A 27,267-nucleotide genomic window follows, 5' to 3' on the forward strand; every position below is an offset into this window, starting at 1 on the left:
AAACAAAGATTTAAGTAAACTAAAAGTTCATTTTTAATTAGTTTTAATGAAGCTTTATTCCTGTCGTCCCGCCACTTTGCGTTCATAACAGAGAATACCCTTTCTGTAAATGCTGAAGTGGCCGGAACGGACAGCAAAAGTGAAACTACTTTGAATAGATTTGGGAAATCAGGTTGTTCCGTAAATATGACTTGCCATTTTTCTGAGCAATATAATTGATATAAAAGTACTCTGAATTTCGAATAATCGCTTACAAAATTACGATGTTTACTTAAGGCCTTAAATAAAGTATTTTTGCGTACTTTATGTGTCTTATAAAGTATAACGTACGCACGGTCGAAATAGAGTACAATACTTTATAATAAAGTACGGGTGGCAACCCTAGAGATGGCGTATAGTTTCGGACTAGTGCTATTTCTTTCATGACACGCTTACGCACTATTGTGAGAGAAATGGATATTGTCCGAAACGTTGTTCCATCTCTTTCTTTTGTTGTACCACAAATCTGACCGCTAAGGCATGTCCATTAGTAAACGTCGATGGTATGTCGTAAAAATTTCTTGTCTTGAAAAATGAGGGTGATGGCGTATGGTTTCGGACTAGCACGATCTCTTTCATGACACTCTTACGCACTCTAGTAAGTGAGATGGATATTGTCCGAAGCTTCGTTTCATCTCTTTCTTTTGTTGTACCACAATTCTGACCGCTAAGGCATTTCCATTAATAAACGTCGATAGTAGAGTTGGTCTAACTGTGACCCGCTGATGAAATCTGACAGAATCGATCCGCTTCTGACAGTTTCCATAGAATACTTACCGCAATGAGCTTCTTTTGCACGTGTTGGTTTTATTTATATAGACGAGAAAATATTCTGTGATAAGTATTTAAGGAACGCAGTTCCAATCTCCATCATGATGGGACTATGAAAAATTTTCCATGTCTGCCATGTTTCTTAGGCTCCTCCCATTTGACGTATCCCAATGTTTTAAATATTGATTTGTATTGTTAAAAATACTGTTTCTCTGTAATGGCTCTACATTTTTGCGCAGTTCGATTTAGAAAAAAAGGTAAACATTTATTATGAACAGTTAATTTAGAAATGACGAATATGACACCATTTCCAATTATCGCGCTCTATCTAATAGTAAAGTGTGGGTGTTAATATGTGCGAGTTGGTAGTTAAAGATGCAGATCAACTGTTGACATCATCAGTCGCAGTGATTTGTAATATAACTATGGCATTGTATTAAGTATTCAAATGGAAACTGAACTACAATTAACTTTACAATTTGAACCTGCTGTGAAAAGAGATAAGATTTGTATGTGGGTCGCCCGTTAATTTTCGTTGCAGTTACGTAATAATCTATAACGTGCTTGACAACATTGTGGGTACTAACTATTAAAACGAAAAGTTCGTATTATTAGGATTTACAACAGAATTGAGACACATGACATACATATATTGATTGGAAAATTACAATTTTATGGAAATTAATGGTAGCGTGATCAATATACCAAACGTTAATGAAATTTCCTTAAAATCATATTGTATATTAATTTTTGAGAAGCATGATAAAATAAAGTTAATAAATATTGTTTTTTGACATTTTATAATGCTTTACCTTATGAAAATACATTACTTGGACTAGATGAAGGCGTGCTGTTTAAGTAGATATCAGGTAGGTTATTTGTTTCCTCTGTAATGTGTAACAGCGGATCTTAAATTTTAAAAGCTACGAAAGCCTTAACAAACCCCTTTTGCATTGGGCAGTGGTAAATTCGGCCGGATATTAGTATAGGTAGAAAAGATCATTAGGTTAAAATGTAAATATGGCCTTTCCGTTAAAATTGAGAATAAATAGAAAATATTGGTCGTATATGTTGCAGATGTATATAATTAACAACCTATTATCTTCTATCTATTTATACCTACAACATTATTAAATAAAATAGCAGTTACTTATCACACGTATATATATATATATATTGTTTTTTTATGTTGTTTATTTAACAGTATCAAATGTACATAAATGTTCAATTTCATAACAACAAAAAGTATTTCTTTTAAGATAGTTTTGAGACGTGTTTGTTTCTCACAATGAACATCTCGAACGCCTTGACTCTATAGGATTTTAACGAACAATTCAGATTTTTGCCTCGTTTTTCGATGTCTGTACGCAGTGCTTTTTAACAACTTTTGCTTATAATTATTTTTAGAAAAATTTCAATAAAAAACTAAATAACATTTGCAATATAAGATTTTGATTTACAAACTAAGTGGGAGGTAGATACTTCTGGCTTTAGCTTTAGTTTTTGTACATTTGCCTTTTATCATAATTAAATATTGCTGTATTATAAACTTTATCTGGTATATCAAATATTCTACCCGTATGTGGTTCGTAATTAAAGTCTTTTTTAAAAGCGTGTCTTTTTCTGTGATATATTATCGGTTCATTAAAGTTATTTTGTATATACCCTCTTGCATCCAGCAATGGAAAGGCCTCTGGTGGCACGAAACCGCCCGTCAGGTGGCGCTCCGTCATTTCCATTGCTGGGTGATTATTTTCGACGTTTTCACATTGCAGGATATGATTTCTTGTCAATTTTATCATGAAATTATCGCATCTCGGTGTATTCGCTTCGTCATAAATAGTTTGATTTGAATAAAATCTAGTAAAATTTGATTCAGGAGTGTGGTATTTAACTAGGCATGCCCTTAGGCATGATATTCGAACATTCTCAAACTCTCCATTATGACCGGACTTATATTAAACCAAACCGGGCATGCATAAGTAAATACCGGTCTCACTAAAAGAAGATAGCATATCACTTTTACTTTTTGGTATAGATATTTTGACTGAAAAAAAAGACTGCCTTGAAATAAGCGGCTTTGGCTTTTGTTATTTGTTCTCTAGTATGACTAGTAAAATATAATTTTTAATCTAAAATTACACCTAGGTATTTAATACATTATATATGTATGCAGTATATTTATACGTATATATTAACATTCAGTATATAGTCATCTTTAACAAAGTACATTTCATATAAGTCTTACAGTAATAATGCGACGTTAATTTAAGATAATCTAAAATATTAATTTTTTCATTATCAAAAATTATTTATTCTACACAGGAGATAGTATCTTTGTTTCGATGTGTTTTTTTTTTAAATTTATTTGTACTCTGAATTCTCACATATATCCGGCTTGAAAATTGGCGAGAAAGTCTATAAATGTAAAAATTGATGGATGAAACAAATTGAATGTGGAAATGAAATGATTCGCAAGCATTAGTGGTGAGAGCTAGTGTGGCACTTTTAGGTGCCCGTAATTGCGGAGGAAATGATGCATCTTCTGATATGTAATTTTTTTTTCTAATTAGCTTAAGTTTCTCGTCTTAAAGCTTTGTTTCTGATTAATTGAAGGCAAAAGCTTCTCCAACTTTTTGTGGGTTCAGAAAAAGAAGTCCAAAACAATACCCTAGCCATTTTTCTACTTCATCTTTTTGTTTGTATTTCTGAGTTGGTCCAATGTTTTGAATTTTTCGCCACCACGCTTGCGATAAGTGAAATCTATAACCTATTAAATTTATTTGTGGCCAACAATATATAGAGGAATTTTGTCTGCACTTATTCATTATAATATCGAAGCACTTTTTATAAGATTCGGGCTGTTTTGTCCGGTAGTATACACTATACAGTATTTCAAGGAGAAAGAATATTTAAATTTAAAATCTGTTTACAAGGAGTAATACTTTAAAAAGGTATGTTCTCTGACTATCAATTATATTTTACTAACAAATGTATAGCAGTTCATCATCATTAGGTCGTCAGTCCTAAGACTGGTTGACCACGTACCTCCACTCATCATTCGCCTGTAACACTATATTTCGAACGCTTCTAACCTTTTCTTTTCCGCCGCGCCCATTGTCCATGTTTCGCACCCGTATAGCGTCGCACTCCAAGCAAACCTTTAACAATTTCTTTCAAATTTCTAAATTAACCGTTCGTGAGCATAGAAGTGACTTCTTTTTACTGAAGGCGACTCGACCCTGCGCTATTCTCTGCTTTATATCCCTACTACTCCTTCCGTACTGACTTATCTGATTTCCTAGATACCTAGAATCAGCCACTTCTTCTAATTTTTCGTCTCCTATCTTTATATTCGTTCTTTTCCTACTTTTTGTTCCCTTGAATACCAAATACCAGTATTTTTGTTTTACATGTTACTTACAACACTGCAATTTTCCATTTTACTGTATAATAAGCATGGTACACACTTGTCAATATGGTCAAAATGTAACTAAGTAGGTAAATTCATAACACTTCATATACAAATAACGTGTTTAGATAGTTTAGCATCATCAACAAATTAACCAATCAGGGGACCACATACCGTCTAGCCCTACCGTAAGGGGTAAAGTGTATTATCTTGACTTTTGATTTGCACATTGCATTTGATACATACATAACATGTTATTTTTATAATCTGCGCCTATCTAAGTACAAACTGGCCGAATTAACAATTATTTTGGAGTCTAACAGAATCGTACTGGTCGAATTTACCGGTGTAATTAACAAAAACTCATTAAATCGGACAAATTCACAATTGCTGTTTGTATTATTATAAACCGTTAAATTGTTTCAAATTAGTTTTATGATCGACAGTTGTATTCGCATACTTGGGGCAGCATTCAATCTTGACCTAAACGTGTATCTACCTGTAAGTGGAAAGCTGAAAAACCTGCTTCACAACGACAGGTTATAATACAAAAGGAAGCAAACTTAAGATATTGTAGCGAGCACGAGCGTGTTTGTGTGCGATCGGGCACACGTGTGCGTGAACGGCTTGTCGATTCGCCGACTAGCCGCGGGCGCCTTTCTTTGTGTGCGCCGTATTTGTAAATGTGTGCGTCGTACCTACGTTCTGGGAAAGCAGTTAAACAGTTCAAAGAAAAAAATAAACTATCCGGATGTTTCTAAAAGGTTCCAGAAAGTAAACAAAAAAGTATTTAAAGGAAGAGACGATCGCCGAGAGGAGAAGAAATAAATTGACCGTTGCAGAAGTTAATCCACAAATAAATTGACAGTGACAGAAGAGAAATAAATAGCGCACTGAATAGTGATATATCAACAATAGTGTAAATAAATAGAATAATTCATAACCTAAGTTTAGTAATAATTTATTAGTGTTTTTAAGTTCTTTAATAATTAGTGTAAATAAATAGTTTTTGTCGTTATCAGTCTTAGAAGTTAATCTTCTTAAACCCACGAACATTACAATATCTTTTTTGATTAGTCCAGGGTAGCGCTGTCCAACTTATCATAGCCCGCGGGCCATATTTTCTTCACCAAACATTTCGGGGGCCAAGAAAATGTATAATTGTATTCAGTTTATGTTAATTAAAAAAATATTTTATTTATACTAAAGATAAAACTCTAAAATATTCGTAATTTTTTAATGATGACATTGTGGCCGTAATTGTTTAGCAACAATATCAATAATATTAGTTTAGTAATAAAAATTTATTCATAGTAAAATGTACTCGCGGGCCGTAAAAATAATTTAGCGGGCCGTATACGACCCGCGGGCCGCTAGTTGGATGGCCCTGGTCTAGGGTATTCACTCCCAATACCAATTCAAAAATGTATGGTATCTGTACAATACTTATTATGACGACTGGCGAAGCGCAAATAAGACATTAAAAATTACCTTAAAACTATAATTGGTTTTTAATAATTATGTATATTCTAAATAATAACTCCTCCCCTTAGCTTATGTAAAAACTGATATATGTTCTTTAAAATCTGTTGAGGTTTCTTTACTGCTATTCGTGAGCCTAAAAATAAGGAACTTATAGACTTTAAAAGCATTTAATGCCTATTTAATATTTATTGAAGCAAATTATTAATGTCATATTTGATATTATATTTTTAACTTGTTAAATAAACGATATAATTTTTTTAATTTTTCTCTTTAAAAATTTGATAAATTAATCGTCCTCAGTCTATCATGGAAATTCAAAAATCAGAAAATGTAAGTAAATATTGGTGACGTAATCAGCATCCATACTCGCCGTCCTCGATGCTTATATATATAATATTTGGACGCCCCTTATGAATGATACATACTTTTCTAAAGGAAGGCGCTCAATATGACCTTTTTGGCATTCTGACAATTTTCCCCTAAGAAGTTTTTCATCACAGATAGAAATAAAAATTTCAGAAGGTAGATTGCGCTGGAGGAATTAATATATGTAATACGTGAATTATGTGATAACAGATGAATTAGATGCAAGTTAAGATCACCGTTACAACCATCAAATAATGATAACAATATTAAGTTTATGCTTCTTAATTTTTGCAAGCCACAACAAAATTTGAAAATATGGTTCCTATAAAAATACAAAAGTTACCAGAAAATTTGGTAGTTTTAACCTGGGCCAATATTAATAATAATTTTATTCTTATTTAAAGATACTCGAAAACGTATCGTATGTGTTAGATTGGAAGTTTTCTCGATTTTTTTTAAACACAATGCCTACATAGTTTTTATTGTCATTTTTGTAATGTGGAAGAACTTTTCTAAGATACAAATCTAAAACCCATATTCTCTTCTGTCTTTTATTATAATGAAAAATACCAACTACGTGAACATCAAATATATAAAAAACTAACTTTATTACTTGAACATGACATAACGTGGACTATAATCATAAATAAGAACTTTAGCTTACACCACAAAACAGACTCGACTCTCCTTATTCGTAACAACAAAACTGCTGGTATTGCCCTGCTATTGATCTTTATTTTTCAACAGTTCTGAAGGCCATACTTGGATAAGATGGACACACACTGTATTATCCGGATACAGTATTCGGATACCTTTGTATTGGTGTATCCAATACCTTTATCCGAATCCTTTAGAATAATGTATCCGTTATCTGTATCCGTCAGGTAATTTATAAAGTATCCGTATCCTGATACTTTTCATATTTTTACTGATAACAATTTATTAGGTAAAGGTCTAGATGATGGCCCCCACCCCCGAAGGAGGTGGGAGCAGGTGAGATCAAAAGAGGAGGTCTCCCCCACCAGTGTACCATAAAAAGTTCGTGACGGTCTCACCCCCATAAAAAGTTATGGAGGTTGAAAGTTGATTATTTTGACAATTTTCACACACTATAATTCAAATAAAATTCAATAAAAAAAATTTTTTTTTGCGGGTGGAGGTGGGGGATCGAAAGAGGGTGGTCACTTGAACAAAACATGATAACCTAACTTAATCTAACCTAACCTACCCTATTGATAAAGATATTTAAATAATGTTTTATATAACTTTCTCAATATTTTTATGTATTGTTCATTAGTTTTACCTTTGAATATTGTTTAAGAATGACTATATAAATATTTACATGCCTAGAAATGTATAAAAATTGGCATGTTTATTAACCCCATAACTTTTTATGAGGGTGAGATCGCCACTAAATTTTTATGGTACAGTGGTCGGGGGGCCCTCCTCTTTTGATCCCCCCACCCCCCACCCCATCGGATCTAGACCTTTACCATTTATATCCCAGCACTAAATCTAACTATATTCCTTGTAACAATAATATCGACGCCAGAGGGCATCTATAAACAAAAGTTAATAACCATACATAGTTTATTACTACCTAAAATAACTTATGACCAACTGGAAATAGAAACTAGGGAACGGATTAATTTACAATTTAAAATTTAAACTGTTTCTAAAACGACGACTCTAATGCAAAATTCATTAGTATATCATCTATTTTTATTTAAATTAATGTGTGATAATTATATTAATATTTGTGGAAAGGTTCTGGATAGCTATTGAATATAAGTTATTAATTTTATTTCGGCTGTATTTCTGGCCGTTAAAATTCAATGTATTTGTTTTTTCCAAAGTGGTGGTCAAAAACGATGTAAGTAATAGTTTTTGTGCAACGTTTCGGTTTATTTAACCATTATCAGACCTAATGTAACATTGTACAACAGATGGCGTTTACCGCGTTGTTTGTAGGATTTCATCATCAATTCTCTCGAAGCTTTATCTGTTCATGTCAATTCACTCATTATTAAGTATCTGTCGATGGACAAATTTATCCTGCATGTATTGCTTATTTCTTTTTTTGCTTCAATTGTAATCAATATCACATAATTTCCACAAATTTTAGATCTTAAAATTAAAGTTTGAAAGTAACTTTTATACCGGTTATAATTAGTATTAGGATTATTTTCAGGTGTTAAGAGCTAGTCAGAGACATATTAGAAGCAGAGACGTGAGTTAAGGAGGTAGACCTAGGTTAGATTACTGTTCGTAAATAGTTAAGGATGTGAGATGTTGTATTTTTGGGGAAATGCGAAGATTAACTCAGGATAGGAAATAGTGGAGGTGCGTGTCCAACCAGTCTTAGGACTGACGACCTTATGATGATGATGATAATTAGTATTAAAAGGTATTTGCGAGAAAATGGGAATTCTACAATAGGTAATTTTGTTAGAATTCCTTATCTTGTGATAATTCAACTTAACACCGTTATAGTTTCGACAAATTGTAAGCTCATTATTATGCGGATTCATTCTCTTTGTGTTGTTCCCTATTGATATTTTCATATACGTAAGTAAATACATATAACATTGCATGTTTCTAAGGATTGCGTAACTCTTTGATGGTATTAAATAAGTTGAGTACTTATTGAAAAGTCATATGTTCCTGTCGTCAGACTCATATTCACTTTTTTCGCCTTCTAACATTATCTAAACTAACCTAAACATTCGAATTGAACCAACCATTCAAAAAGTAAAACTTATTTTCCAAAATTTTGTTTCTTTTTCTACTCTTAAGCGTTTATTAGTTAGGGTTAAAATTTGTGGAAATTAGAAATAGGTAATGATTAAAGCTGGACCAAAAGAAACGAGCGCGTTTCATACTCCTGGGGCAAATTTGCCCATTTTATACAACTCATATGACTGTGGCTTTTGTATACAACTGATCCAAATTAAATTGTAAAAGATGAAATAGTTAATGTAACGAGGGAATAAAAAGCGAAAAGTTACAAGTATCAAATCAACACTGAAATACTTACATACATATGTATATCTGTAGATTTGTTAGCATGCGCATGTGTTTTCCTTTAACTATGTTAATTTTTCTTTATTTTATTTATTTCAAAAACATATATAATGGCATCATCTGAAAATTGTTTAGTTGTCATGTATTTCAAGAAATCTTTATGATTATTATTTCTAAATCGTACTTTTTTTATGTCTTATTGTTTAAGTCGACATAAATTAACTTTTATATCGTCTGAATTTAAAAATAATTTAAATTTTTAATGTTTACTACTGTTGCGGCTTCAATTAATAATTGTATATATGCATAATCAATTTTGTTAGGGTTGTAATTTTTGTAAATATTTATTTTTGTTCGTATTTTTAGATAGTCAACACTTTGTATTTTATTCTAGTTGTAGTCAATTTTAATGTATTTATTTCTGTAGGTATAGATAAATATTAGTTTCTTAGAATAGGTAATGCAGCAATTTTAACGAAGAGATCGGACCAGGTAGGTCTCACAAAACCATTCATTAATGGAAAACCCAAGTCCGTCGCTACGTCATCACTTCGGAATGTACAGATAATACCTTAGGGGTACGTAGCGACGGCGAAGGGGTAATGTGCACGATAGGCGTTGCCTATTTTGTGCCAACGTTATTTAAACAACGCGAAATCAAATTTTTAGTATTCGAAAACCAACATTCAAGCTTTAACATCAAATCAATTCACATTCAACAACAATTCAATTATCAACCAATATTCAATATACAATAAAATAGTAAGTGTACATAGTGTATCATATTGTACAAAATAAACCAAACCAACCAAAAAAGTGATTTATTCATCAACAAAATCCGAAAGAATATATGGGGCAGTGAGCGAATACTGCAACCACCGAACAACTACTAATGGTTCAATTTCACCTTCTGTGGGTGTCAGGGACATTTAAGAAAATTAATTTCGGTTTTGACCTGAAATTAACAGTTCGGTATGTTATTGTCAATGATTTAAATTTGTTTAATGATTTTTTATTAGATATATTTTCGTTCTTTAGTATTTGGTCCCTTCCACCTATAGAAACTTGTCCTTTCTTCTTCTCTCTCGCACACCTTTTCTGTCTCTCGTCACTTTAACATTTGCTTATTACTGCAAACAACAACTTCAGAACTTAAACACTTCACCGTGTTAGTTGCTGTCAGTTCTGCTATTCAAATAAATATTATTAACAAAATAGTGTGGATTAGTGAAGTTTTTGTCGGATATGCCTTATTCTGGTGAGTTTCGGATTAAATCATTTTAAAATGTGTTTTAGATAAGTTAATCCTTCGGATTACTATGAACGTTTGCAATTGTTAACTAGAAATTTTTGTTTGTTTGGAATAATAGTAAAAGTATATACTTTTTTTATTGAAATTAATGTACAATGAGGGACCTATGGTACATTGGTAGATAATATTAAGTAATTTTTGATTTTTGTAATGGTTTTTTAAAACAGTTTATTGGGGGGGCCTTGACGATCAAAAACAATTTTAATTTGTTGAAAGATTTATTTACTGTTTTAACCTTGTCTCATTCTATTTCGCGTCTTTTTCCTATGATGATTCTGCCAAAAAAAATAAGTGTATAAAAAAAGATATAAAGTTGACTTATCAAATATTAAAGTAGACAACAGAATACTAATTACACCTTCTTTGAAATACGATGAAAAATTATAACACCAAACTTAGTAAATATTAATAAATATTGTAATAAACACTGAAAAAATTAATTAGTAAATACCGTATGTACATGTTGGCTTGTCCTTCAAGAATGTTTCTATTAAAGTACATAATAACCTTGAAACAGCGATAAAGAATAATATCAATTAAAAGTGTAACTGCTATTCAAAGGATCGCCTGCGTGGTTGCTAAAAGCATTTTTCATTGAATAAAAATGCTTTCCTGATTTACCATTCGAGAATGTATACCAAACACAGCCGCAGGAAAACTACTAATGCAACTCGTGATTACAGTGCAGTTCGTGATGTACACAATAGCATGTTTTTAATCAATAATGTAGGTTTGCCTTTATTAAATGTTCTTCGGAATAATTTATGAACATTTTATATTTTACAAAATGATATAGTAAACTCATCCAACTAATTTAACTACATAATTGAACTTTCTCTTAATTGTTGTAAAAATTAATAATAGGTGTGTGTCTGTACAACTATTGAAAATTAAAAAGACTGATGCATTTATTGAACGATTTTGGCACCTAATATTTTAGAAAAAATTAGGATTATTAGCTAGTATAATTTAAAAAAAGGATAGTTGGCCGTACCCCTTGACTGAAAAACATTGAAATATGCGCATGTAGAACACCGATAGTTAATAGAAACTGAATAACGATTTTAAAGACGCCAGAAACTAGTACGATCTGAATGTACTATTTTTATATTATTACTTTTTTCAACAAAATTAAAAGGTTTTTAGGGGTTGCAATTCATCATATATAAATATTTAGTTCAGCAAGGAACATAGTGCATAGATTGCGATTGTAGGTATTCATTATACTAGATTATAGGTAGTATATCGCCCTCTAGTGAGATTTGCTGTTAACTTTGGTATATCATAATGTTATTTTAATTAAAAAACGCCTTTACGGTTTCAATGTTTCTAAGAGTATGCGATTATGGTAATGAGTAGTACTGAATAATTTTATGCTAAATTCCATTTGTTTGAAGTAGTGAACATTCAAATTGTTAAATACACACAGTTCTATGCAAATTATATAATGAAAATATTCTGCATTACAAACGGAAAACGCCAATTAAAAAATATCATTAGGTATTTAGTACCATTCTGAATTATGGCTGGATATAAATATAAATGAACCGATTGACAAATTTACTGTGATTTTCCTCTTTTTATTGTAAGAGAATTGTACACACCAATTCGGCTGTTTTGTGTTGAAATAATCTATTTTGAAAGTAATAATGGTTAATATTGGTATTTTTAAATGAAGTTAAAACAATAAAAATATTACGATCGTCAGATTACATTTAAAATGGTTTAATTTTTCTAAATAGTTTTCATTTCAAAGGAATTACTATTGTTGTCAACTGCACCTACAACAAATATTTATGAATGAAGTATGCAAGTAAGAAAGAAGTTTAAAAATCTGTTTTTTGTTTTGTGACTCATTGTTAAACATATAAACAATTTAAATACTATTTTCAGCGGTGATGAAGTATTTTTGTATATTAGATTGAAGGAGGAGGAGAAGGATGTGGATTCGTTTCCAACTTTTAGTTTAATTGTTTTTCGTTGTTACGCCACGTTCGTCGTTCGTATGTGTACATGTGTGTAACGTTGTTTCCAAAAGTTTTCATTCTCATTTGCTTTATTTCACGGTCATGGCTTTTCACGTACACACGCATACATACATGTAACGCTCGTAAAATGGCTTCGAAATGCCCCCACACTTTGTTTGTCTACGTGTAATATTCAATTGTGCGCAGTTTTTTCACTTTAATTTTTCTCTAAAAGGTCGATAAGATTTATTATTATGCACCCACTATATCGATAAATGTTACTTTTAAATACTTTTTCTTTTTAATCTGAATCCAATCTAAATCTAAATATATATATATCAACTTTCCGTTGGGGTGGTAAATACCCCTTGGTCTCCTGCTGAATGTAAGGGAGCTTGGTCGTGGTAGGTGGAAGTGGGTGGTTGTGGGTGGCGAAATTGTGAAAAAATATATATCTGTCCTTTTCTAACTTATGAGACCTTTTGGAAAGTTCTAAAAATTTCTGAAATGATCCAGAAAACTTCAGAATGTGTGCACAACTGTTACAATCGATCTAGAATCTTCTAAAAATTTCTGGAATGATCTACAAAGTTCCAAATTGTATGCAACTGTTAAAATCGATATGGAATGTTCCAGAAAGTTCTAGATATATCTTGAATGATCTGGAAACTTTCAATCAGGAAACCGGGGCCAAGTCTCTCAATATCTAAGATAGAAATCTATATTATCACTGTTAAAAAGTGGATTCTGCAACGCCGGGTTTCGCTGCTAGTAATAAATAACATCTTCAAGCGGAAATGTAGTTCAGTTTATAAAATTTGAATCAGCAAGTCTTTGCTCTTTTCTTTTTAATTTTAATTATATTGTATGATATACATAATGACATTAGTCATTAATACTTATACCCTTAAAAATACTTATAGGAAAATTTTAATTCAATTGTATTTGAATAGGTCGACTTGGTTACGCAACAAGTAAATAAATTGCGAATGTTTGAGAAGGCAAAGTCCGCAATGAACTACTGGACAAAAAGAAAGCTATCTTACCTTCTTATTTCACACGTCATATATTTTTATATGCTTAAAGCATTTAAAGTACAAGTTTATTCATATGCAAGGTATTTACCTTGACGCTTTTTTTATTGAAGATAAGTTGAATGTGGACAAAACTTTTGTTACATCAACTTTTTTATTTATTGTGGACTTCGATTTATCAAATTAATCTGACGATAATTTGTATGTGTATTGTAATTTAACGTACTTATATTATTGTAAGATAAAAAAAAATTTGAGATGTTTTGAAGTATTTCTGGTCTGTAGTGACGTTCCATATTTAAGTTTATAGCCTTATAATGATCGAAACGTGTGGTGAACTGGTTGGATTTATGTGGTAATGTTTTTTAGTACGTGTATAATGTTGTATGTATTTACAACGAGTAAATCGCCTATAGCGTTCTGTTACGTTCGGCGTCAAACCGAATATAATATTACTGGGGTTGAACAAATCACCCGATTAATCGATTATTTTCAATTGTTAAAAATAATTGACTATCGGTTATTTCGATAAATCAAAATAATATCATATTGTGGTGAACAATTATGTTTTGTATCTTATTGTGATGTGAGTATTGGTTATTTATGTTTTCTAGAAATTTAATTGCTTAAATTATTCGGTGTTCATATAAGTTATAAAATTAATTATATAATAATGCGTTTGTTAAATACTGTTTGTTTCTGCGCACGTACGTAATAATAACTAAAGGTAACTAAATAAAGATGATGGCTGGTATTTCTTTGTCAACCCACGCTAAAAATTTGCATGAAGCTTTGAATATAGGTTGTCGGATATAACTGCGTACATACACTTGCAGACCCACACACTCTAAATCCGTAGAGCTGTGCCCAACTTGATAAATATTGACTTAAAAAGTAAATCTCTATTGTTATAGTTAACATTTTTACGATCCAAATGTAGATCAATGTTCTCTTGAGGAATTCGGTAAACGAGGAAATTGGCTAGATAAATTCGTTTCATTGTTATGACAAAAAATACAATAATAGCTCCTTTTCTACATAAAAAATGCTTACAAATACTAGATATGTTTTGCTTGAACGCAGAAATATCGGGTTGTTCGGAAAGTTATTTCGTTTTTTCCCGACAGAGGATTTAATTGTTTAATTAAAAAACGCCTTTACGGTTTCAATGTTTCTAAGAGTATGCGATTATGGTAATGAGTAGTACTGAATAATTTTATGCTAAATTCCATTTGTTTGAAGTAGTGAACATTCAAATTGTTAAATACACACAGTTCTATGCAAATTATATAATGAAAATATTCTGCATTACAAACGGAAAACGCCAATTAAAAAATATCATTAGGTATTTAGTACCATTCTGAATTATGGCTGGATATAAATATAAATGAACCGATTGACAAATTTACTGTGATTTTCCTCTTTTTATTGTAAGAGAATTGTACACACCAATTCGGCTGTTTTGTGTTGAAATAATCTATTTTGAAAGTAATAATGGTTAATATTGGTATTTTTAAATGAAGTTAAAACAATAAAAATATTACGATCGTCAGATTACATTTAAAATGGTTTAATTTTTCTAAATAGTTTTCATTTCAAAGGAATTACTATTGTTGTCAACTGCACCTACAACAAATATTTATGAATGAAGTATGCAAGTAAGAAAGAAGTTTAAAAATCTGTTTTTTGTTTTGTGACTCATTGTTAAACATATAAACAATTTAAATACTATTTTCAGCGGTGATGAAGTATTTTTGTATATTAGATTGAAGGAGGAGGAGAAGGATGTGGATTCGTTTCCAACTTTTAGTTTAATTGTTTTTCGTTGTTACGCCACGTTCGTCGTTCGTATGTGTACATGTGTGTAACGTTGTTTCCAAAAGTTTTCATTCTCATTTGCTTTATTTCACGGTCATGGCTTTTCACGTACACACGCATACATACATGTAACGCTCGTAAAATGGCTTCGAAATGCCCCCACACTTTGTTTGTCTACGTGTAATATTCAATTGTGCGCAGTTTTTTCACTTTAATTTTTCTCTAAAAGGTCGATAAGATTTATTATTATGCACCCACTATATCGATAAATGTTACTTTTAAATACTTTTTCTTTNAAAACCTCCTCGATCAGTTTTTTGCCAGCAAAGACCAAAAATTTTATGAGCGTGGAATTATGCTACTACCAGAAAGATGGCAAAAGGTGTTGGACCAGAACGGTCAATGTATAATTTAATAAAGTATTTGTTTATTATACGAAAACTGTCTTTCATTTCCACAAAAAAAAACCAAATGACTTTCCGAACAACCCTATAGCAGAGGAATAATAATATACATAAGTACACGGTTTTCGAAAATGTCGAAAACATTATTCATTCTAGTTTTCCAGTCATTAATTATTGCCATTGCAAATTTTAAAATAGATTAAACAAAGTATTTTCATTTGGGCTAAGTAAAACAAGACGAAATAAAATTCCATTTTCGGCAAAGAAGTGGGGCTTTAATAAGGTTTTGTGATCTTTAATTACTCAGCAATTAGGCATTGGGTGGAAAACCTAGCATGAAAGATATCTTTGGATATCATAAACACCTGAATGTTCTATTAATCCCAAACCATTTCGAAACATTTGACTCTAGATATATTTTTTGTATAGAATGGCAAATAGCAAACAATGAGGTTCAATTATTATTTTTTTATAAATACCGCAATTTTACGTCAATGATGATTCTAATTCTTGCAAAACTAACGTTTTTATCACATATAACCTATATCAAAATGGTTAAAAAATGTAATGTTCTTTTCTAAAGAGGCATTCACGGAAAATAAGTAAATTATTGTACAAAACTAAGCCACGAATACACCAAAGCTATGACAACTAGAATCAACAGTACCTATCAATATCGTTGCGAATAGTTTACGCGGTTCCTCCTTTATTTCCATTTAGTTACCAGATAATGTTGAAATCAGAACCAAACTTATTTAATCAAAAGCCATATGCAACATTTCGCCTTATTGTTAGACCTGGTTGTCGATTAAATAAGATATTTAATTGATGGTTTAGGTTTTAGCGGTTTGGGTGACGACAAAACAATTGTTGAATGCGGTTGCAAAAAATAGCAGACAAATCTTTAACTCCTAGACTTTTTTTCCTACGAAACAATTACTAATGATAAGAAGTTTCTTCCATCAAATAGCATTTAATTTGAAAACATATTTCATGCTTAAATCAACTAAATTCATAAAATATCGTGTGAAGGAGCTCATGAACTGATGCTTGTTCGCGTGATAGTCGTATGCCTCCTCTTCACGTTGGGTCAACACGTTCAATCGCAGGCCAACGCCAACGTGTAGGGTAATTGGTCAGCATTGGCTTTTATATGTTTATGACAACGTTGTAGGTCGTTCAGTTCGCTGTCAGTTTTTGTGACGTGTTATAAAGGAGTTGGAACAACGTGACTGCATATTTGATACATGTTCAAGGTGATGTAAATTACAAGAAATTAACTTCGGAAAAATTACTTGAACGGGGAAAGATTACAGCTTTCATCACTACATAATAATACCATACGATACTATGCCATTTAGAGTAACCATTACCACCATAATCCAACATAACCTAGACCCTTAGTGTGTGGCACAGAGCCCTTGGCGTTTATCAACATCACACATGCCAATCAGGGAAAACTTTTCCACCAAAACATAATCTAAAACCCATATTACGTAGCACTTCACACAAGCTAATCTGGGAATCTTCTCCCATCATAGCCTAGACCCCAGACTAAGCCCATGATGCATGAAAGCCAAACGGAGAAACACCATAGCCAAATTTAAAATCACACCTATATTTGTTCAAAATTGCACAACGCTCACATCGTTCTTGCAGTTTTCCTGTCTTAATCCTAGGAACCTTATGATCCTAAGAAATTGAATAAAAACATTATTTGGTTAATGCATTTATTATCATCATTTTTCTCTTGAACTGGTTTAAAAAAATATATTTTTTACTACCTTCGTTTTTAATTAAATAAAGTGCTTTAGTATTTGATTTTAAATATACAGTATTTTAATTTTGTGGAACATTCAACGGCATTTCTACAAACACATTTCAAAACATCTCTTTGCTTACGTATACATATATAACTTTTGGTTAATCGATATAAATAAAAATGAATCGTTAAATGTGTTGCTAAGCGCATAACTCGAAAACGACTGGACCAATTTCCATATTTTTTTTTTAATGTTCCCTGAAACCCGAGAAAGATTTTTATGAAGAGAAAAATTGAAAAAATTGCCCAGAAAAACGTAAAAACCTCATTTCTCTTTTTCCATAAAAACTGTAAATTACAACATCGGTCCCCATTTGTCAATCATTTGACAATCAAAACAAAACAAATGCGCGTTAGGATTATCTTTGGTATGTCTTCAAGTTAATTAGGCTGCATGGATATTAATTTATGCCTCCCCAAAATAAAGTTCGAACAAAAATTATTATTATTATTAATTTTCGCTACAATTGTTTACATTAGGTATATGGCGGTAAACATTTTTGTATTACATTTTTTAAGAGGATGGATAAATTTACTAAGCGTATATTAGATACTTCTAATTGGTCATTTTATTTATTATATTTATTAATATCCAATTTTTCAAATAAGTTTAAGTAGTTTGTGATATTTTAAAATTGTTCTCTTTTGTAAGGTGCTTTGCGTAGGTATATTGAGTTTAAATTGTTCAGTTACAATTAGATTTACGATATTTTATTCCTTCTTCTAATGACCTTCCTTTTTGACTGATATACATAGGTACATAGGTACTGTTGCAATTTCCACAATTACGTTTATATACGCAAGATTTTTATTTTTTATGGGTTATGTTTTTAATTTTATTGCCTATTGTNCGTGATAAACATTTTGTGCAAATTTTAAAGCAAATAGATCAGTTAGAAGTCACGAAAGTCAACCGTTTTAGCCGTTTAAACAGATGAAACATTGCAGTATGATTATATTTTCTTTAAAACAAAATTTTTGGCTCAATTTTCATTCTTAAGATGACCTTCCTTTTTGACTGATATACATAGGTACATAGGTACTGTTGCAATTTCCACAATTACGTTTATATACGCAAGATTTTTATTTTTTATGGGTTATGTTTTTAATTTTATTGCCTATTGTTGCATTTTTTTTTAAAGAAACCAAACTTTACATATTTCAAAAATTTTACCTATTTTACCTATATTTCTTAATCTATATTTTTTAATCGTGTGTTGTAAATTTGTAGATTTTTTATTCAGTTCTTTTTTTTTTCAGTTCGATTTTTAGATTATTCGTTGTTGATATTATTAAAAAAGAAATGATGGATTACCTATTTATGCTACTGAATCAACCAAAAATGTCGTTTCCATATTGTTAATTGAATTGTGCTTCGATATTTTATTTTTTTAATGAGTCAAAATGATGTGAAACAATAAATAATGGACATTAAGCAAATTCTTCTAATTTTTCGTAATATTTACTGTCGAACTTTTTCATTCTCCTCCAACTGGAAATTTTTTTAACTAAACAAGATTATATATGTATGTTACCTACACGTAGAGGGAACTGACTGCACGAATATATTTTCTAGCTAGAAATTTTAGTTGATCGTACCTATTGCCTTTGTTTCTTATTATTTTTATTTTTAATGTACGTGTCTAGCATTTGTATATATGCATCTACGGAAGAACTATTAGGGAAAGGTCAATTTCGGAAATAGAGGAACGCGGGAGGTCATTCTAGCTTTACGGGTAACAGTACAGAAAACGATAGAAAAGTAACACTTAGTTTGTATAAAGATTAACAGGCAGTTATAGAGCTGGGGCTGCAACGTGGAGAAGTAAATATTAGAAAGGGAGTCAGACAGGGATGCACACTGCCACCGCTACTTTTTAATCTATACATCGAAGACGCGATCAACATAATTAGATTAGATTAGGGTCGAGTCGCCTTCAATAAAAAGAAGTCACTCCTAGAAATTCGAAAAAGACAGTGGGCGCGGCGGAAAAGAAAAGATTAGAAGCGTTCGAAATGTGGTGTAACAGGCGTATGATGAAGACACCCTGGATGGAGAAGGTTAAAAATGAAGAAGTATTAGAAAGAACAGGAGAACAGAGGACTCTATGGAGGTCGTTAAGAAATTGGCGAGATAGGTTAGTAGGACACCTTTACAGGCATGGAGGTCTAGTTAGAGACATAGAAGTTAGGAGAGGTAGAAGTAGACCTAGGTTAGATTACTGTTCGCAAGTAGTTGAGGATATGGGTTGTTCTACTTTTAGGAAAATGCGAAGATTAGCTCAGGATATGAAAGAGTGGAGGCGCGTGTCCAACCAGCCCTAGGACTGACGAACTTATGATGATGATCTACTAATGTGTATGGTAAACCATACCATATATGCATACTTATAAATCCATTGCAACAGCTAAACTACAGTTTTTTATATCATGATGCAACAATGAGCTATAAAGTAACGTTATATCCCTACAGAATTATTAATTAACAATAGTTCATTGACAGTAGAAAATTGTGTATCGAACTTTTTATTCTTATCCATTAAAAAAAAAGGTATTTAGGTACATTAACGAGCATAATAATGTTGCGGGTAAGCGGGTAAGCTATTATTTTTAATGTACAGAGAGAATACGTACTTAACAATGGAATGTATTTCAAAATGATTAGGTACATGCTTTTTCGTGGAAACCACGTGCATTGTTTGTAGTCTTTGAAGCATGAGATTAGGTAATGGAACTATATACCTAACTAAGAAAATTCTAGAAATACGAGAAAATTATTTGTTGATTTAAGAACAGACTGTCATTATACAATACATACTTTGAAGTTTGTTTTTACGTAACCATTTCAAAAAAAAAGTCCTTGAAAAAAGCGTATTAGTCAACATGAAAATGAAAATGTAATATTCATAACTTAAATAAAGTAATATTAATAAATTTTATCATCATGGACCTTTTTTATAATACTAGCTTAATAACGAAGCCAATTTTTAATGTTTCTCATCATACGTTTTTCATTATTTCATTTTTAAATTGTGCTATAAACTAAAGAAGTGAAAGAGTGTTGCAATATAAAATTCTAGTAAAAGGAAAATTAATTTTTTTGATGTAGGTAGGAAGTTGTTTTTCGGACATTTCCTATTAAAAAGGAATCTAATAAACAGATGAATTTAAATTAAAATATAATAACAATACAATATAATACATGTATACTTATATTGTTCATTGTTTTTCTTTTGTTCAAAGACAAAAGTTATTCGAAAATAACTATAGTCAGTATTCAGAAAATTGGGTGGCAGCTAATCGTTTTGGAAAATACCGTGCCATTGAAAGTCCTTTTTGACCTTTTTTCGTGAATTTATTTTTTACCTTGACCATCACTTTGAACTTGATTTATTTTGTAAATAATGTTTGCTAATTAAGTTCACATTGTCGAATAAACCTTGCATTCGTGCCAATAGAGAAATCTGACTCAATGTCACTTTACATAATTTTTTTCAGGGTTACGGCTTATGTCGAAAAAATCTGTTCTTATTAAAGTTACATAAAGAAATAAAAGACCTAAAAAGAATATGTTGGTAAAACGTTTTGATAAATGACAATTACTTTTTTTATTAGTTATAAACTTTTTAATTGATTCTCCTACACGTGATAAACATTTTGTGCAAATTTTAAAGCAAATAGATCAGTTAGAAGTCACGAAAGTCAACCGTTTTAGCCGTTTAAACAGATGAAACATTGCAGTATGATTATATTTTCTTTAAAACAAAATTTTTGGCTCAATTTTCATTCTTAAGCTATGAGGCCATCTGCTAGTAGCGTACACTGCTAGGTCTTTTACCACTAGTAAATTTAATTACAATCTTTTGCCTGTTCATTCTTCAATATTGTGTAAATATTCGTTATATAGTTTTCAACGTTTTAGGTTAAAGATTTTTGAAAGAGGTATTAAAATGGGTTAAAAATACATGTTAAAATATTCCTTTGCCTTCGGTTTTATTGTCATTCATTGTTCCACAATGCTCACTGAAACGTAAGTTAACCAGAAAATTTGGGAGCCTCTCTGCAAGAGCACTGAGGGACCATTTACTTAAGGATGAACGGCTAGGTTTCGGAGATCCAATCGTACGACCATAGTCTTATGAGTGGATCTGGAAAACCGAAAACGTTCAGCGTTCTTTTGAGGACTGTACAGCTTCTAATCAATAACCAGACGGTAAGCGTATCAAGTTTCTGTCCGGTTCGAACAAATTTCTTTATGTGACAAAACATCAGTTATAAACGTATCTCGTTAACCCTAAAACTTCGTCAAAAGAAATCTGTCGCTTATCCAAAAGTGATGGTTGCGCTGTATTTATCGATGATTTCATATGGTTATATGATTTCTGAAATCAATAAAAAATAAAATGAAACACGAATTTCGGCTGCTTCACTAAATTTAATATGTGAATTTTTGTGTTTCATTTAATTTTTTATTGATTTCAAAAATCATGTTTCATAAGAAATACACCCAAGCATTGGCGGATTTGCCATAAGGCCCAGTAGGCTCGGGTCTAGGGCAGCAAATCGTGCCAAAAAAAAATCACTGATGATAACAAGATTAACAAGAAATAACTCAAATGCAAAGTATCTTAATATTTTAAAAGCTCTCGTACCGTATGATTATAATCTTCCTAAATCATTATTTTTGCGTATCAAAGTATAAATAATTTCGTACATCGTACATATAAAATAGTTATTATAATATTATAAACTAGTATTATAAGCTAGCTTTTAGTTAAACAATTTTCTGAATCAATTAAAAGTGGGAATAAAGTAAATTCATGAATTATGTATCTAGTCTATAATGATGGGTACTGAGAAAAAGGGAGCACATGGCTTGGTGCCTAGAGCGGCTAGGACTACAAATCCGCCACTGCACCCAAGACACTTTAAAAGTTACATAGTATATCATTTCTGTAGATCGCATGTTTGACAACAATAAAACGGTTTTAAATAGGATCTTACTGCATGTATTACTCGCATCCATAACGGTAAACGTTCATATTTGATGAATGATGAGGATACCGTGGATAGAAAAGGTTAGAAATGATGAGGTATTAGACAGATTAGGACAACAGAGAGCTCGCTATGGAAGCTAATTAGGAATAGTCGAGATAGGTTTGCTAGGACACCTCAGGCTATTTAGAAACATACTAGAAGGTTTGTGGGAGTTCCAATTTTAGGGAAATACGAAGATTAGCTCATGATAGGAAAGAGCAGAGGTGCGTGTCCAACCAGTCTTAGGACTAACGATTCTATGATGATGGCATAATAATAATTCACCTTTAAGATGTATGTAGACATATAAGAAATGTGTCATGTAAAATTTTACCGAATAATAAACATAAATTATTTTTTATTTATACATAATATAAATTCATGAATTATTCATTATCATCATAAGTGGTGATATTTTGATAATTAAAACTAATGTTTCTTGTTATTCTTTTTGGATTGATTTCAAATGTGCTACTAGAATTTTCAAAAATCNATAAGACATTAAAAATTACCTTAAAACTATAATTGGTTTTTAATAATTATGTATATTCTAAATAATAACTCCTCCCCTTAGCTTATGTAAAAACTGATATATGTTCTTTAAAATCTGTTGAGGTTTCTTTACTGCTATTCGTGAGCCTAAAAATAAGGAACTTATAGACTTTAAAAGCATTTAATGCCTATTTAATATTTATTGAAGCAAATTATTAATGTCATATTTGATATTATATTTTTAACTTGTTAAATAAACGATATAATTTTTTTAATTTTTCTCTTTAAAAATTTGATAAATTAATCGTCCTCAGTCTATCATGGAAATTCAAAAATCAGAAAATGTAAGTAAATATTGGTGACGTAATCAGCATCCATACTCGCCGTCCTCGATGCTTATATATATAATATTTGGACGCCCCTTATGAATGATACATACTTTTCTAAAGGAAGGCGCTCAATATGACCTTTTTGGCATTCTGACAATTTTCCCCTAAGAAGTTTTTCATCACAGATAGAAATAAAAATTTCAGAAGGTAGATTGCGCTGGAGGAATTAATATATGTAATACGTGAATTATGTGATAACAGATGAATTAGATGCAAGTTAAGATCACCGTTACAACCATCAAATAATGATAACAATATTAACAAGAAATAACTCAATTGCAAAGTATCTTAATATTTGAAAGGTTCGCGTACCGTATGATTATAATCTTCCTAAATCACTATTTTTGCGTATCAAAATATAAATAAGTCAATCCATCCCTGAAACCTCGGAAAATATTATAAACTAGCTTTATAAGCTAGCTTTTAGTTAAACAATTTTCTGAATCAATTAAAAGTGGGAATAAAGTAAATTCATGAATTATGTATCTAGTCTATAATGATGGGTACTGAGAAAAAGGGAGCACATGGCTTGGTGCCTAGAGCGGCTAGGACTACAAATCCGCCACTGCACCCAAGACACTTTAAAAGTTACATAGTATATCATTTCTGTAGATCGCATGTTTGACAACAATAAAACGGTTTTAAATAGGATCTTACTGCATGTATTACTCGCATCCATAACGGTAAACGTTCATATTTGATGAATGATGAGGATACCGTGGATAGAAAAGGTTAGAAATGATGAGGTATTAGACAGATTAGGACAACAGAGAGCTCGCTATGGAAGCTAATTAGGAATAGTCGAGATAGGTTTGCTAGGACACCTCAGGCTATTTAGAAACATACTAGAAGGTTTGTGGGAGTTCCAATTTTAGGGAAATACGAAGATTAGCTCATGATAGGAAAGAGCAGAGGTGCGTGTCCAACCAGTCTTAGGACTAACGATTCTATGATGATGGCATAATAATAATTCACCTTTAAGATGTATGTAGACATATAAGAAATGTGTCATGTAAAATTTTACCGAATAATAAACATAAATTATTTTTTATTTATACATAATATAAATTCATGAATTATTCATTATCATCATAAGTGGTGATATTTTGATAATTAAAACTAATGTTTCTTGTTATTCTTTTTGGATTGATTTCAAATGTGCTACTAGAATTTTCAAAAATCTAATAGTATAGGTACAGAGGATTCTGGAAATATATATTTTTCCAAATTAAATACCCTATAAATTTTTGGATATTTGAAATTCCCTCTTTCTTCTGATTTCAAAAATGTATAATTAAATAGTAATTCTAAATTATGTCATGACATTCTTATGTGGGTATAGTAGGCTTTGTAATTGGAAAGACATTTGAACGAAATTGTTTGACATCTGAAATAATTCATGTAAACAATTGGTTATGTGTTTTACGATTTTGCACATTTGGAAAACAATAAAAATGCTCCGACGGATTAGGCTAAATAATAGTGCGTAAATAATCAGTTTTAATAAAAAGTAGATACTTAATGCAGTGAGACATTAATAATTATCAGTATTAATAATTGCTTTGATTAACGGTTAGGTTTTTTATATACTTTTAAAGGCGTACTGTTCACACATGAGCCTTTATACATATGTATAATGTAACATGAATTTTTTTTTTTAATTTTCTCCATTTTAAATATCTGAAAATATATAGGGTATTCCATTTAAAAAATATATTTCGAGCATCCCCTGTACACTAACGTTATACTATATCATTACTTATGAAAATAAAGGAGGTATCAAATTAGAAAATTCATCCTGTACATTATTTTAATTCTGAATTCCTATTATGTACTTAATTTTAATTCATAAATTTTTGAATTCTAGAATTAAAATTGTGTTCATAATTGAAGAGACCCTCAATCAGTGTTTGAAACGTTGGGATTTATTTATTTTATGTAATATTGTCCTGATCTAATTTAGAGTAGTTGTTATATTTATTACTAGCGACCCGCTCCAACTTCGCACGAGTGCAATGCTGATACTAAATATACTACAGAATGTCTTTATATACAACATTCACATTTTTTTGTCATTAGTACAAATCGCCCCCCCCCCCCCGGCCGATACCGCCTCATTTGCTATGTCCCTGCATTTTAAATCTGTAATACCTTCGAAAATATTCATTTAAATTGCATGCTGTAAAGGGCCATATTGATCTATATTAAATGCACAATGTATTTAAAAGTACTTAATTGGATAAGGATTAATGCTGTATTACTTAAAATCGCTTCGTAAATAAACCATTACTTCTCGTAAAAAGTAAAGGATAAAAAATAGTTATTGCGGGTTATCCCTAAGAAATAGACATATATCATCGCGAACTATTTTGTAGACCTTTTTTAAGGTATACGTACAATACTGTGTAGTACATTATTTTGATCTATCTCGTAAGGTTCAGCCAGCGTTTGCAAATGTAAGCGCAAAATAATGTGTTTATTTACATCACATTAAAAACCTCTAAAATTATCAGTGTTTCTCTACTATAATATGCATGTATTATACATATAAACCTTCCTCTTGAAATACTGTATCTATTAAAAAAAAAAACCGCATCAAAATCCGTAGTTTTAAAGATCTAGGTATTCATAGGGACAGACAGCGGGATGTACCTATGTAGTGATACTTTTAAATAAATCCATTTTCACTTCAATATTTTCTTTGTTGCCTCAATGACCGTTGCAACATTTCGTAGAAATTTTCACATGTACCTGGAAACCAATTTATTTGTTTGAATTATTTTTATATCACCATATTGTGATATATATATATATATAGTTACACGTATATAGAGCTGAAAAACTGGAATGCTCCTTTTTCAATCATATTGACGAGTGTTTAATCTAAAATTGGTTTTACTGTTTAATGCTGGATTAATATTGCTGTAGGTTGTAGGTATGTGGGTTGATTAGTATGCTATAGGTAGGTGCTAATCAGCTATGTTGTGAAATGTTACATTTTTATGTTCTAAAATAAAGATTCCGTACGTCAATATTATCTTGACCCTTTCTTTAATTAACGTTACGATAAACAATGTATTTTGGCGTCACAAAAGTGAACAACGATTTTCACAGTACCTTATCTCTATTTTGAAATCGCTCAAGAAGGCATACATTGAATAAAATAATTCGAAGTGGTCTGTATTCTGTCGAAACTGCCAGATATGGATCGCAATTTCGATCTTGTTGGATCTCATCAGTGCGTCGCAGACAGTTTCGACGGAACACATACCAATTTTACCTGCTGTCTTAACAGCAGGTTTTATAAAATACCACAAATGGCGCGGTAAACGCCATCTGTAGTACAATGCTACATTTTAGGATTACGTATTCTCAACAAGGTTCAAATGTTCGTGTTGATATTGTGAGAGTAACTGTTCTTCAATGTTTCCAGACAACTTTACTGCAATGTCAACCAAATTATTGGTTTTAAAAAGTAGATATTGCTAATTATTCATGAGCTTTTTAGTGATGAACAAAATTGGTCTTGCAGACTTGGTGTTAGTCTTGCGAAAATGCAAGTCCAAGTCCAAGACCATATGCAAGACTAAATGAAATATTATATCTGGATAATAATTGAACAATATAATAATGCTGTTATCCAATTCCAATAAGGTTGCAAAGTTATTATATGATTATTTAAAATCAAAAATGAAGCTGACGTTTTATCACAGAAGTCACCTATAACCAAGGCCATGAATATGGGTAATAATTTGTTTGATGTTGTTGTCACCTCTCGTAGTTTAGTGGTCAGAACGTTGGTGCGTAAATCCAAAGAGCCCGGGTTCGATTCCCGGCGGGGGTGTGACAACAGCAACAATTTTTCCCTCAATAATTTCAGGTAGTTTGTAGTGGG

The 27,267-nt window shown here is 31.3% G+C and overlaps 1 protein-coding gene across 14 annotated transcripts in view; it reads left to right on the forward strand.

Annotated features, from left to right (window-relative positions):
- The window catches only part of LOC108744493 (CAP-Gly domain-containing linker protein 1), a 206,047-nt gene that overhangs the window by 90,170 nt on the left and 88,610 nt on the right, over positions 1-27,267 (forward strand). For 4 of the 14 annotated variants that reach the window (XM_025973175.1, XM_025973177.1, XM_025973176.1 and 1 more), the window contains exon 1: positions 10,066-10,355. The exons of 8 other annotated variants lie outside the window; for them this stretch is intronic. In XM_025973175.1, coding sequence (XP_025828960.1) covers positions 10,343-10,355 — 13 coding nt within the window. In that variant the 5' untranslated portion in view covers positions 10,066-10,342. Of the gene's footprint in view, positions 1-10,064; positions 10,356-27,267 lie in introns of those variants that run through there. 2 more of the 14 variants (XM_025973178.1, XM_025973180.1) reach the window with 1 other exon arrangement.

Source organism: Agrilus planipennis, unplaced genomic scaffold (assembly GCF_000699045.2).
Source record: "Agrilus planipennis isolate EAB-ADULT unplaced genomic scaffold, Apla_2.0 scaffold33, whole genome shotgun sequence".
Taxonomy (NCBI): Eukaryota; Metazoa; Arthropoda; class Insecta; order Coleoptera; family Buprestidae; genus Agrilus; species Agrilus planipennis.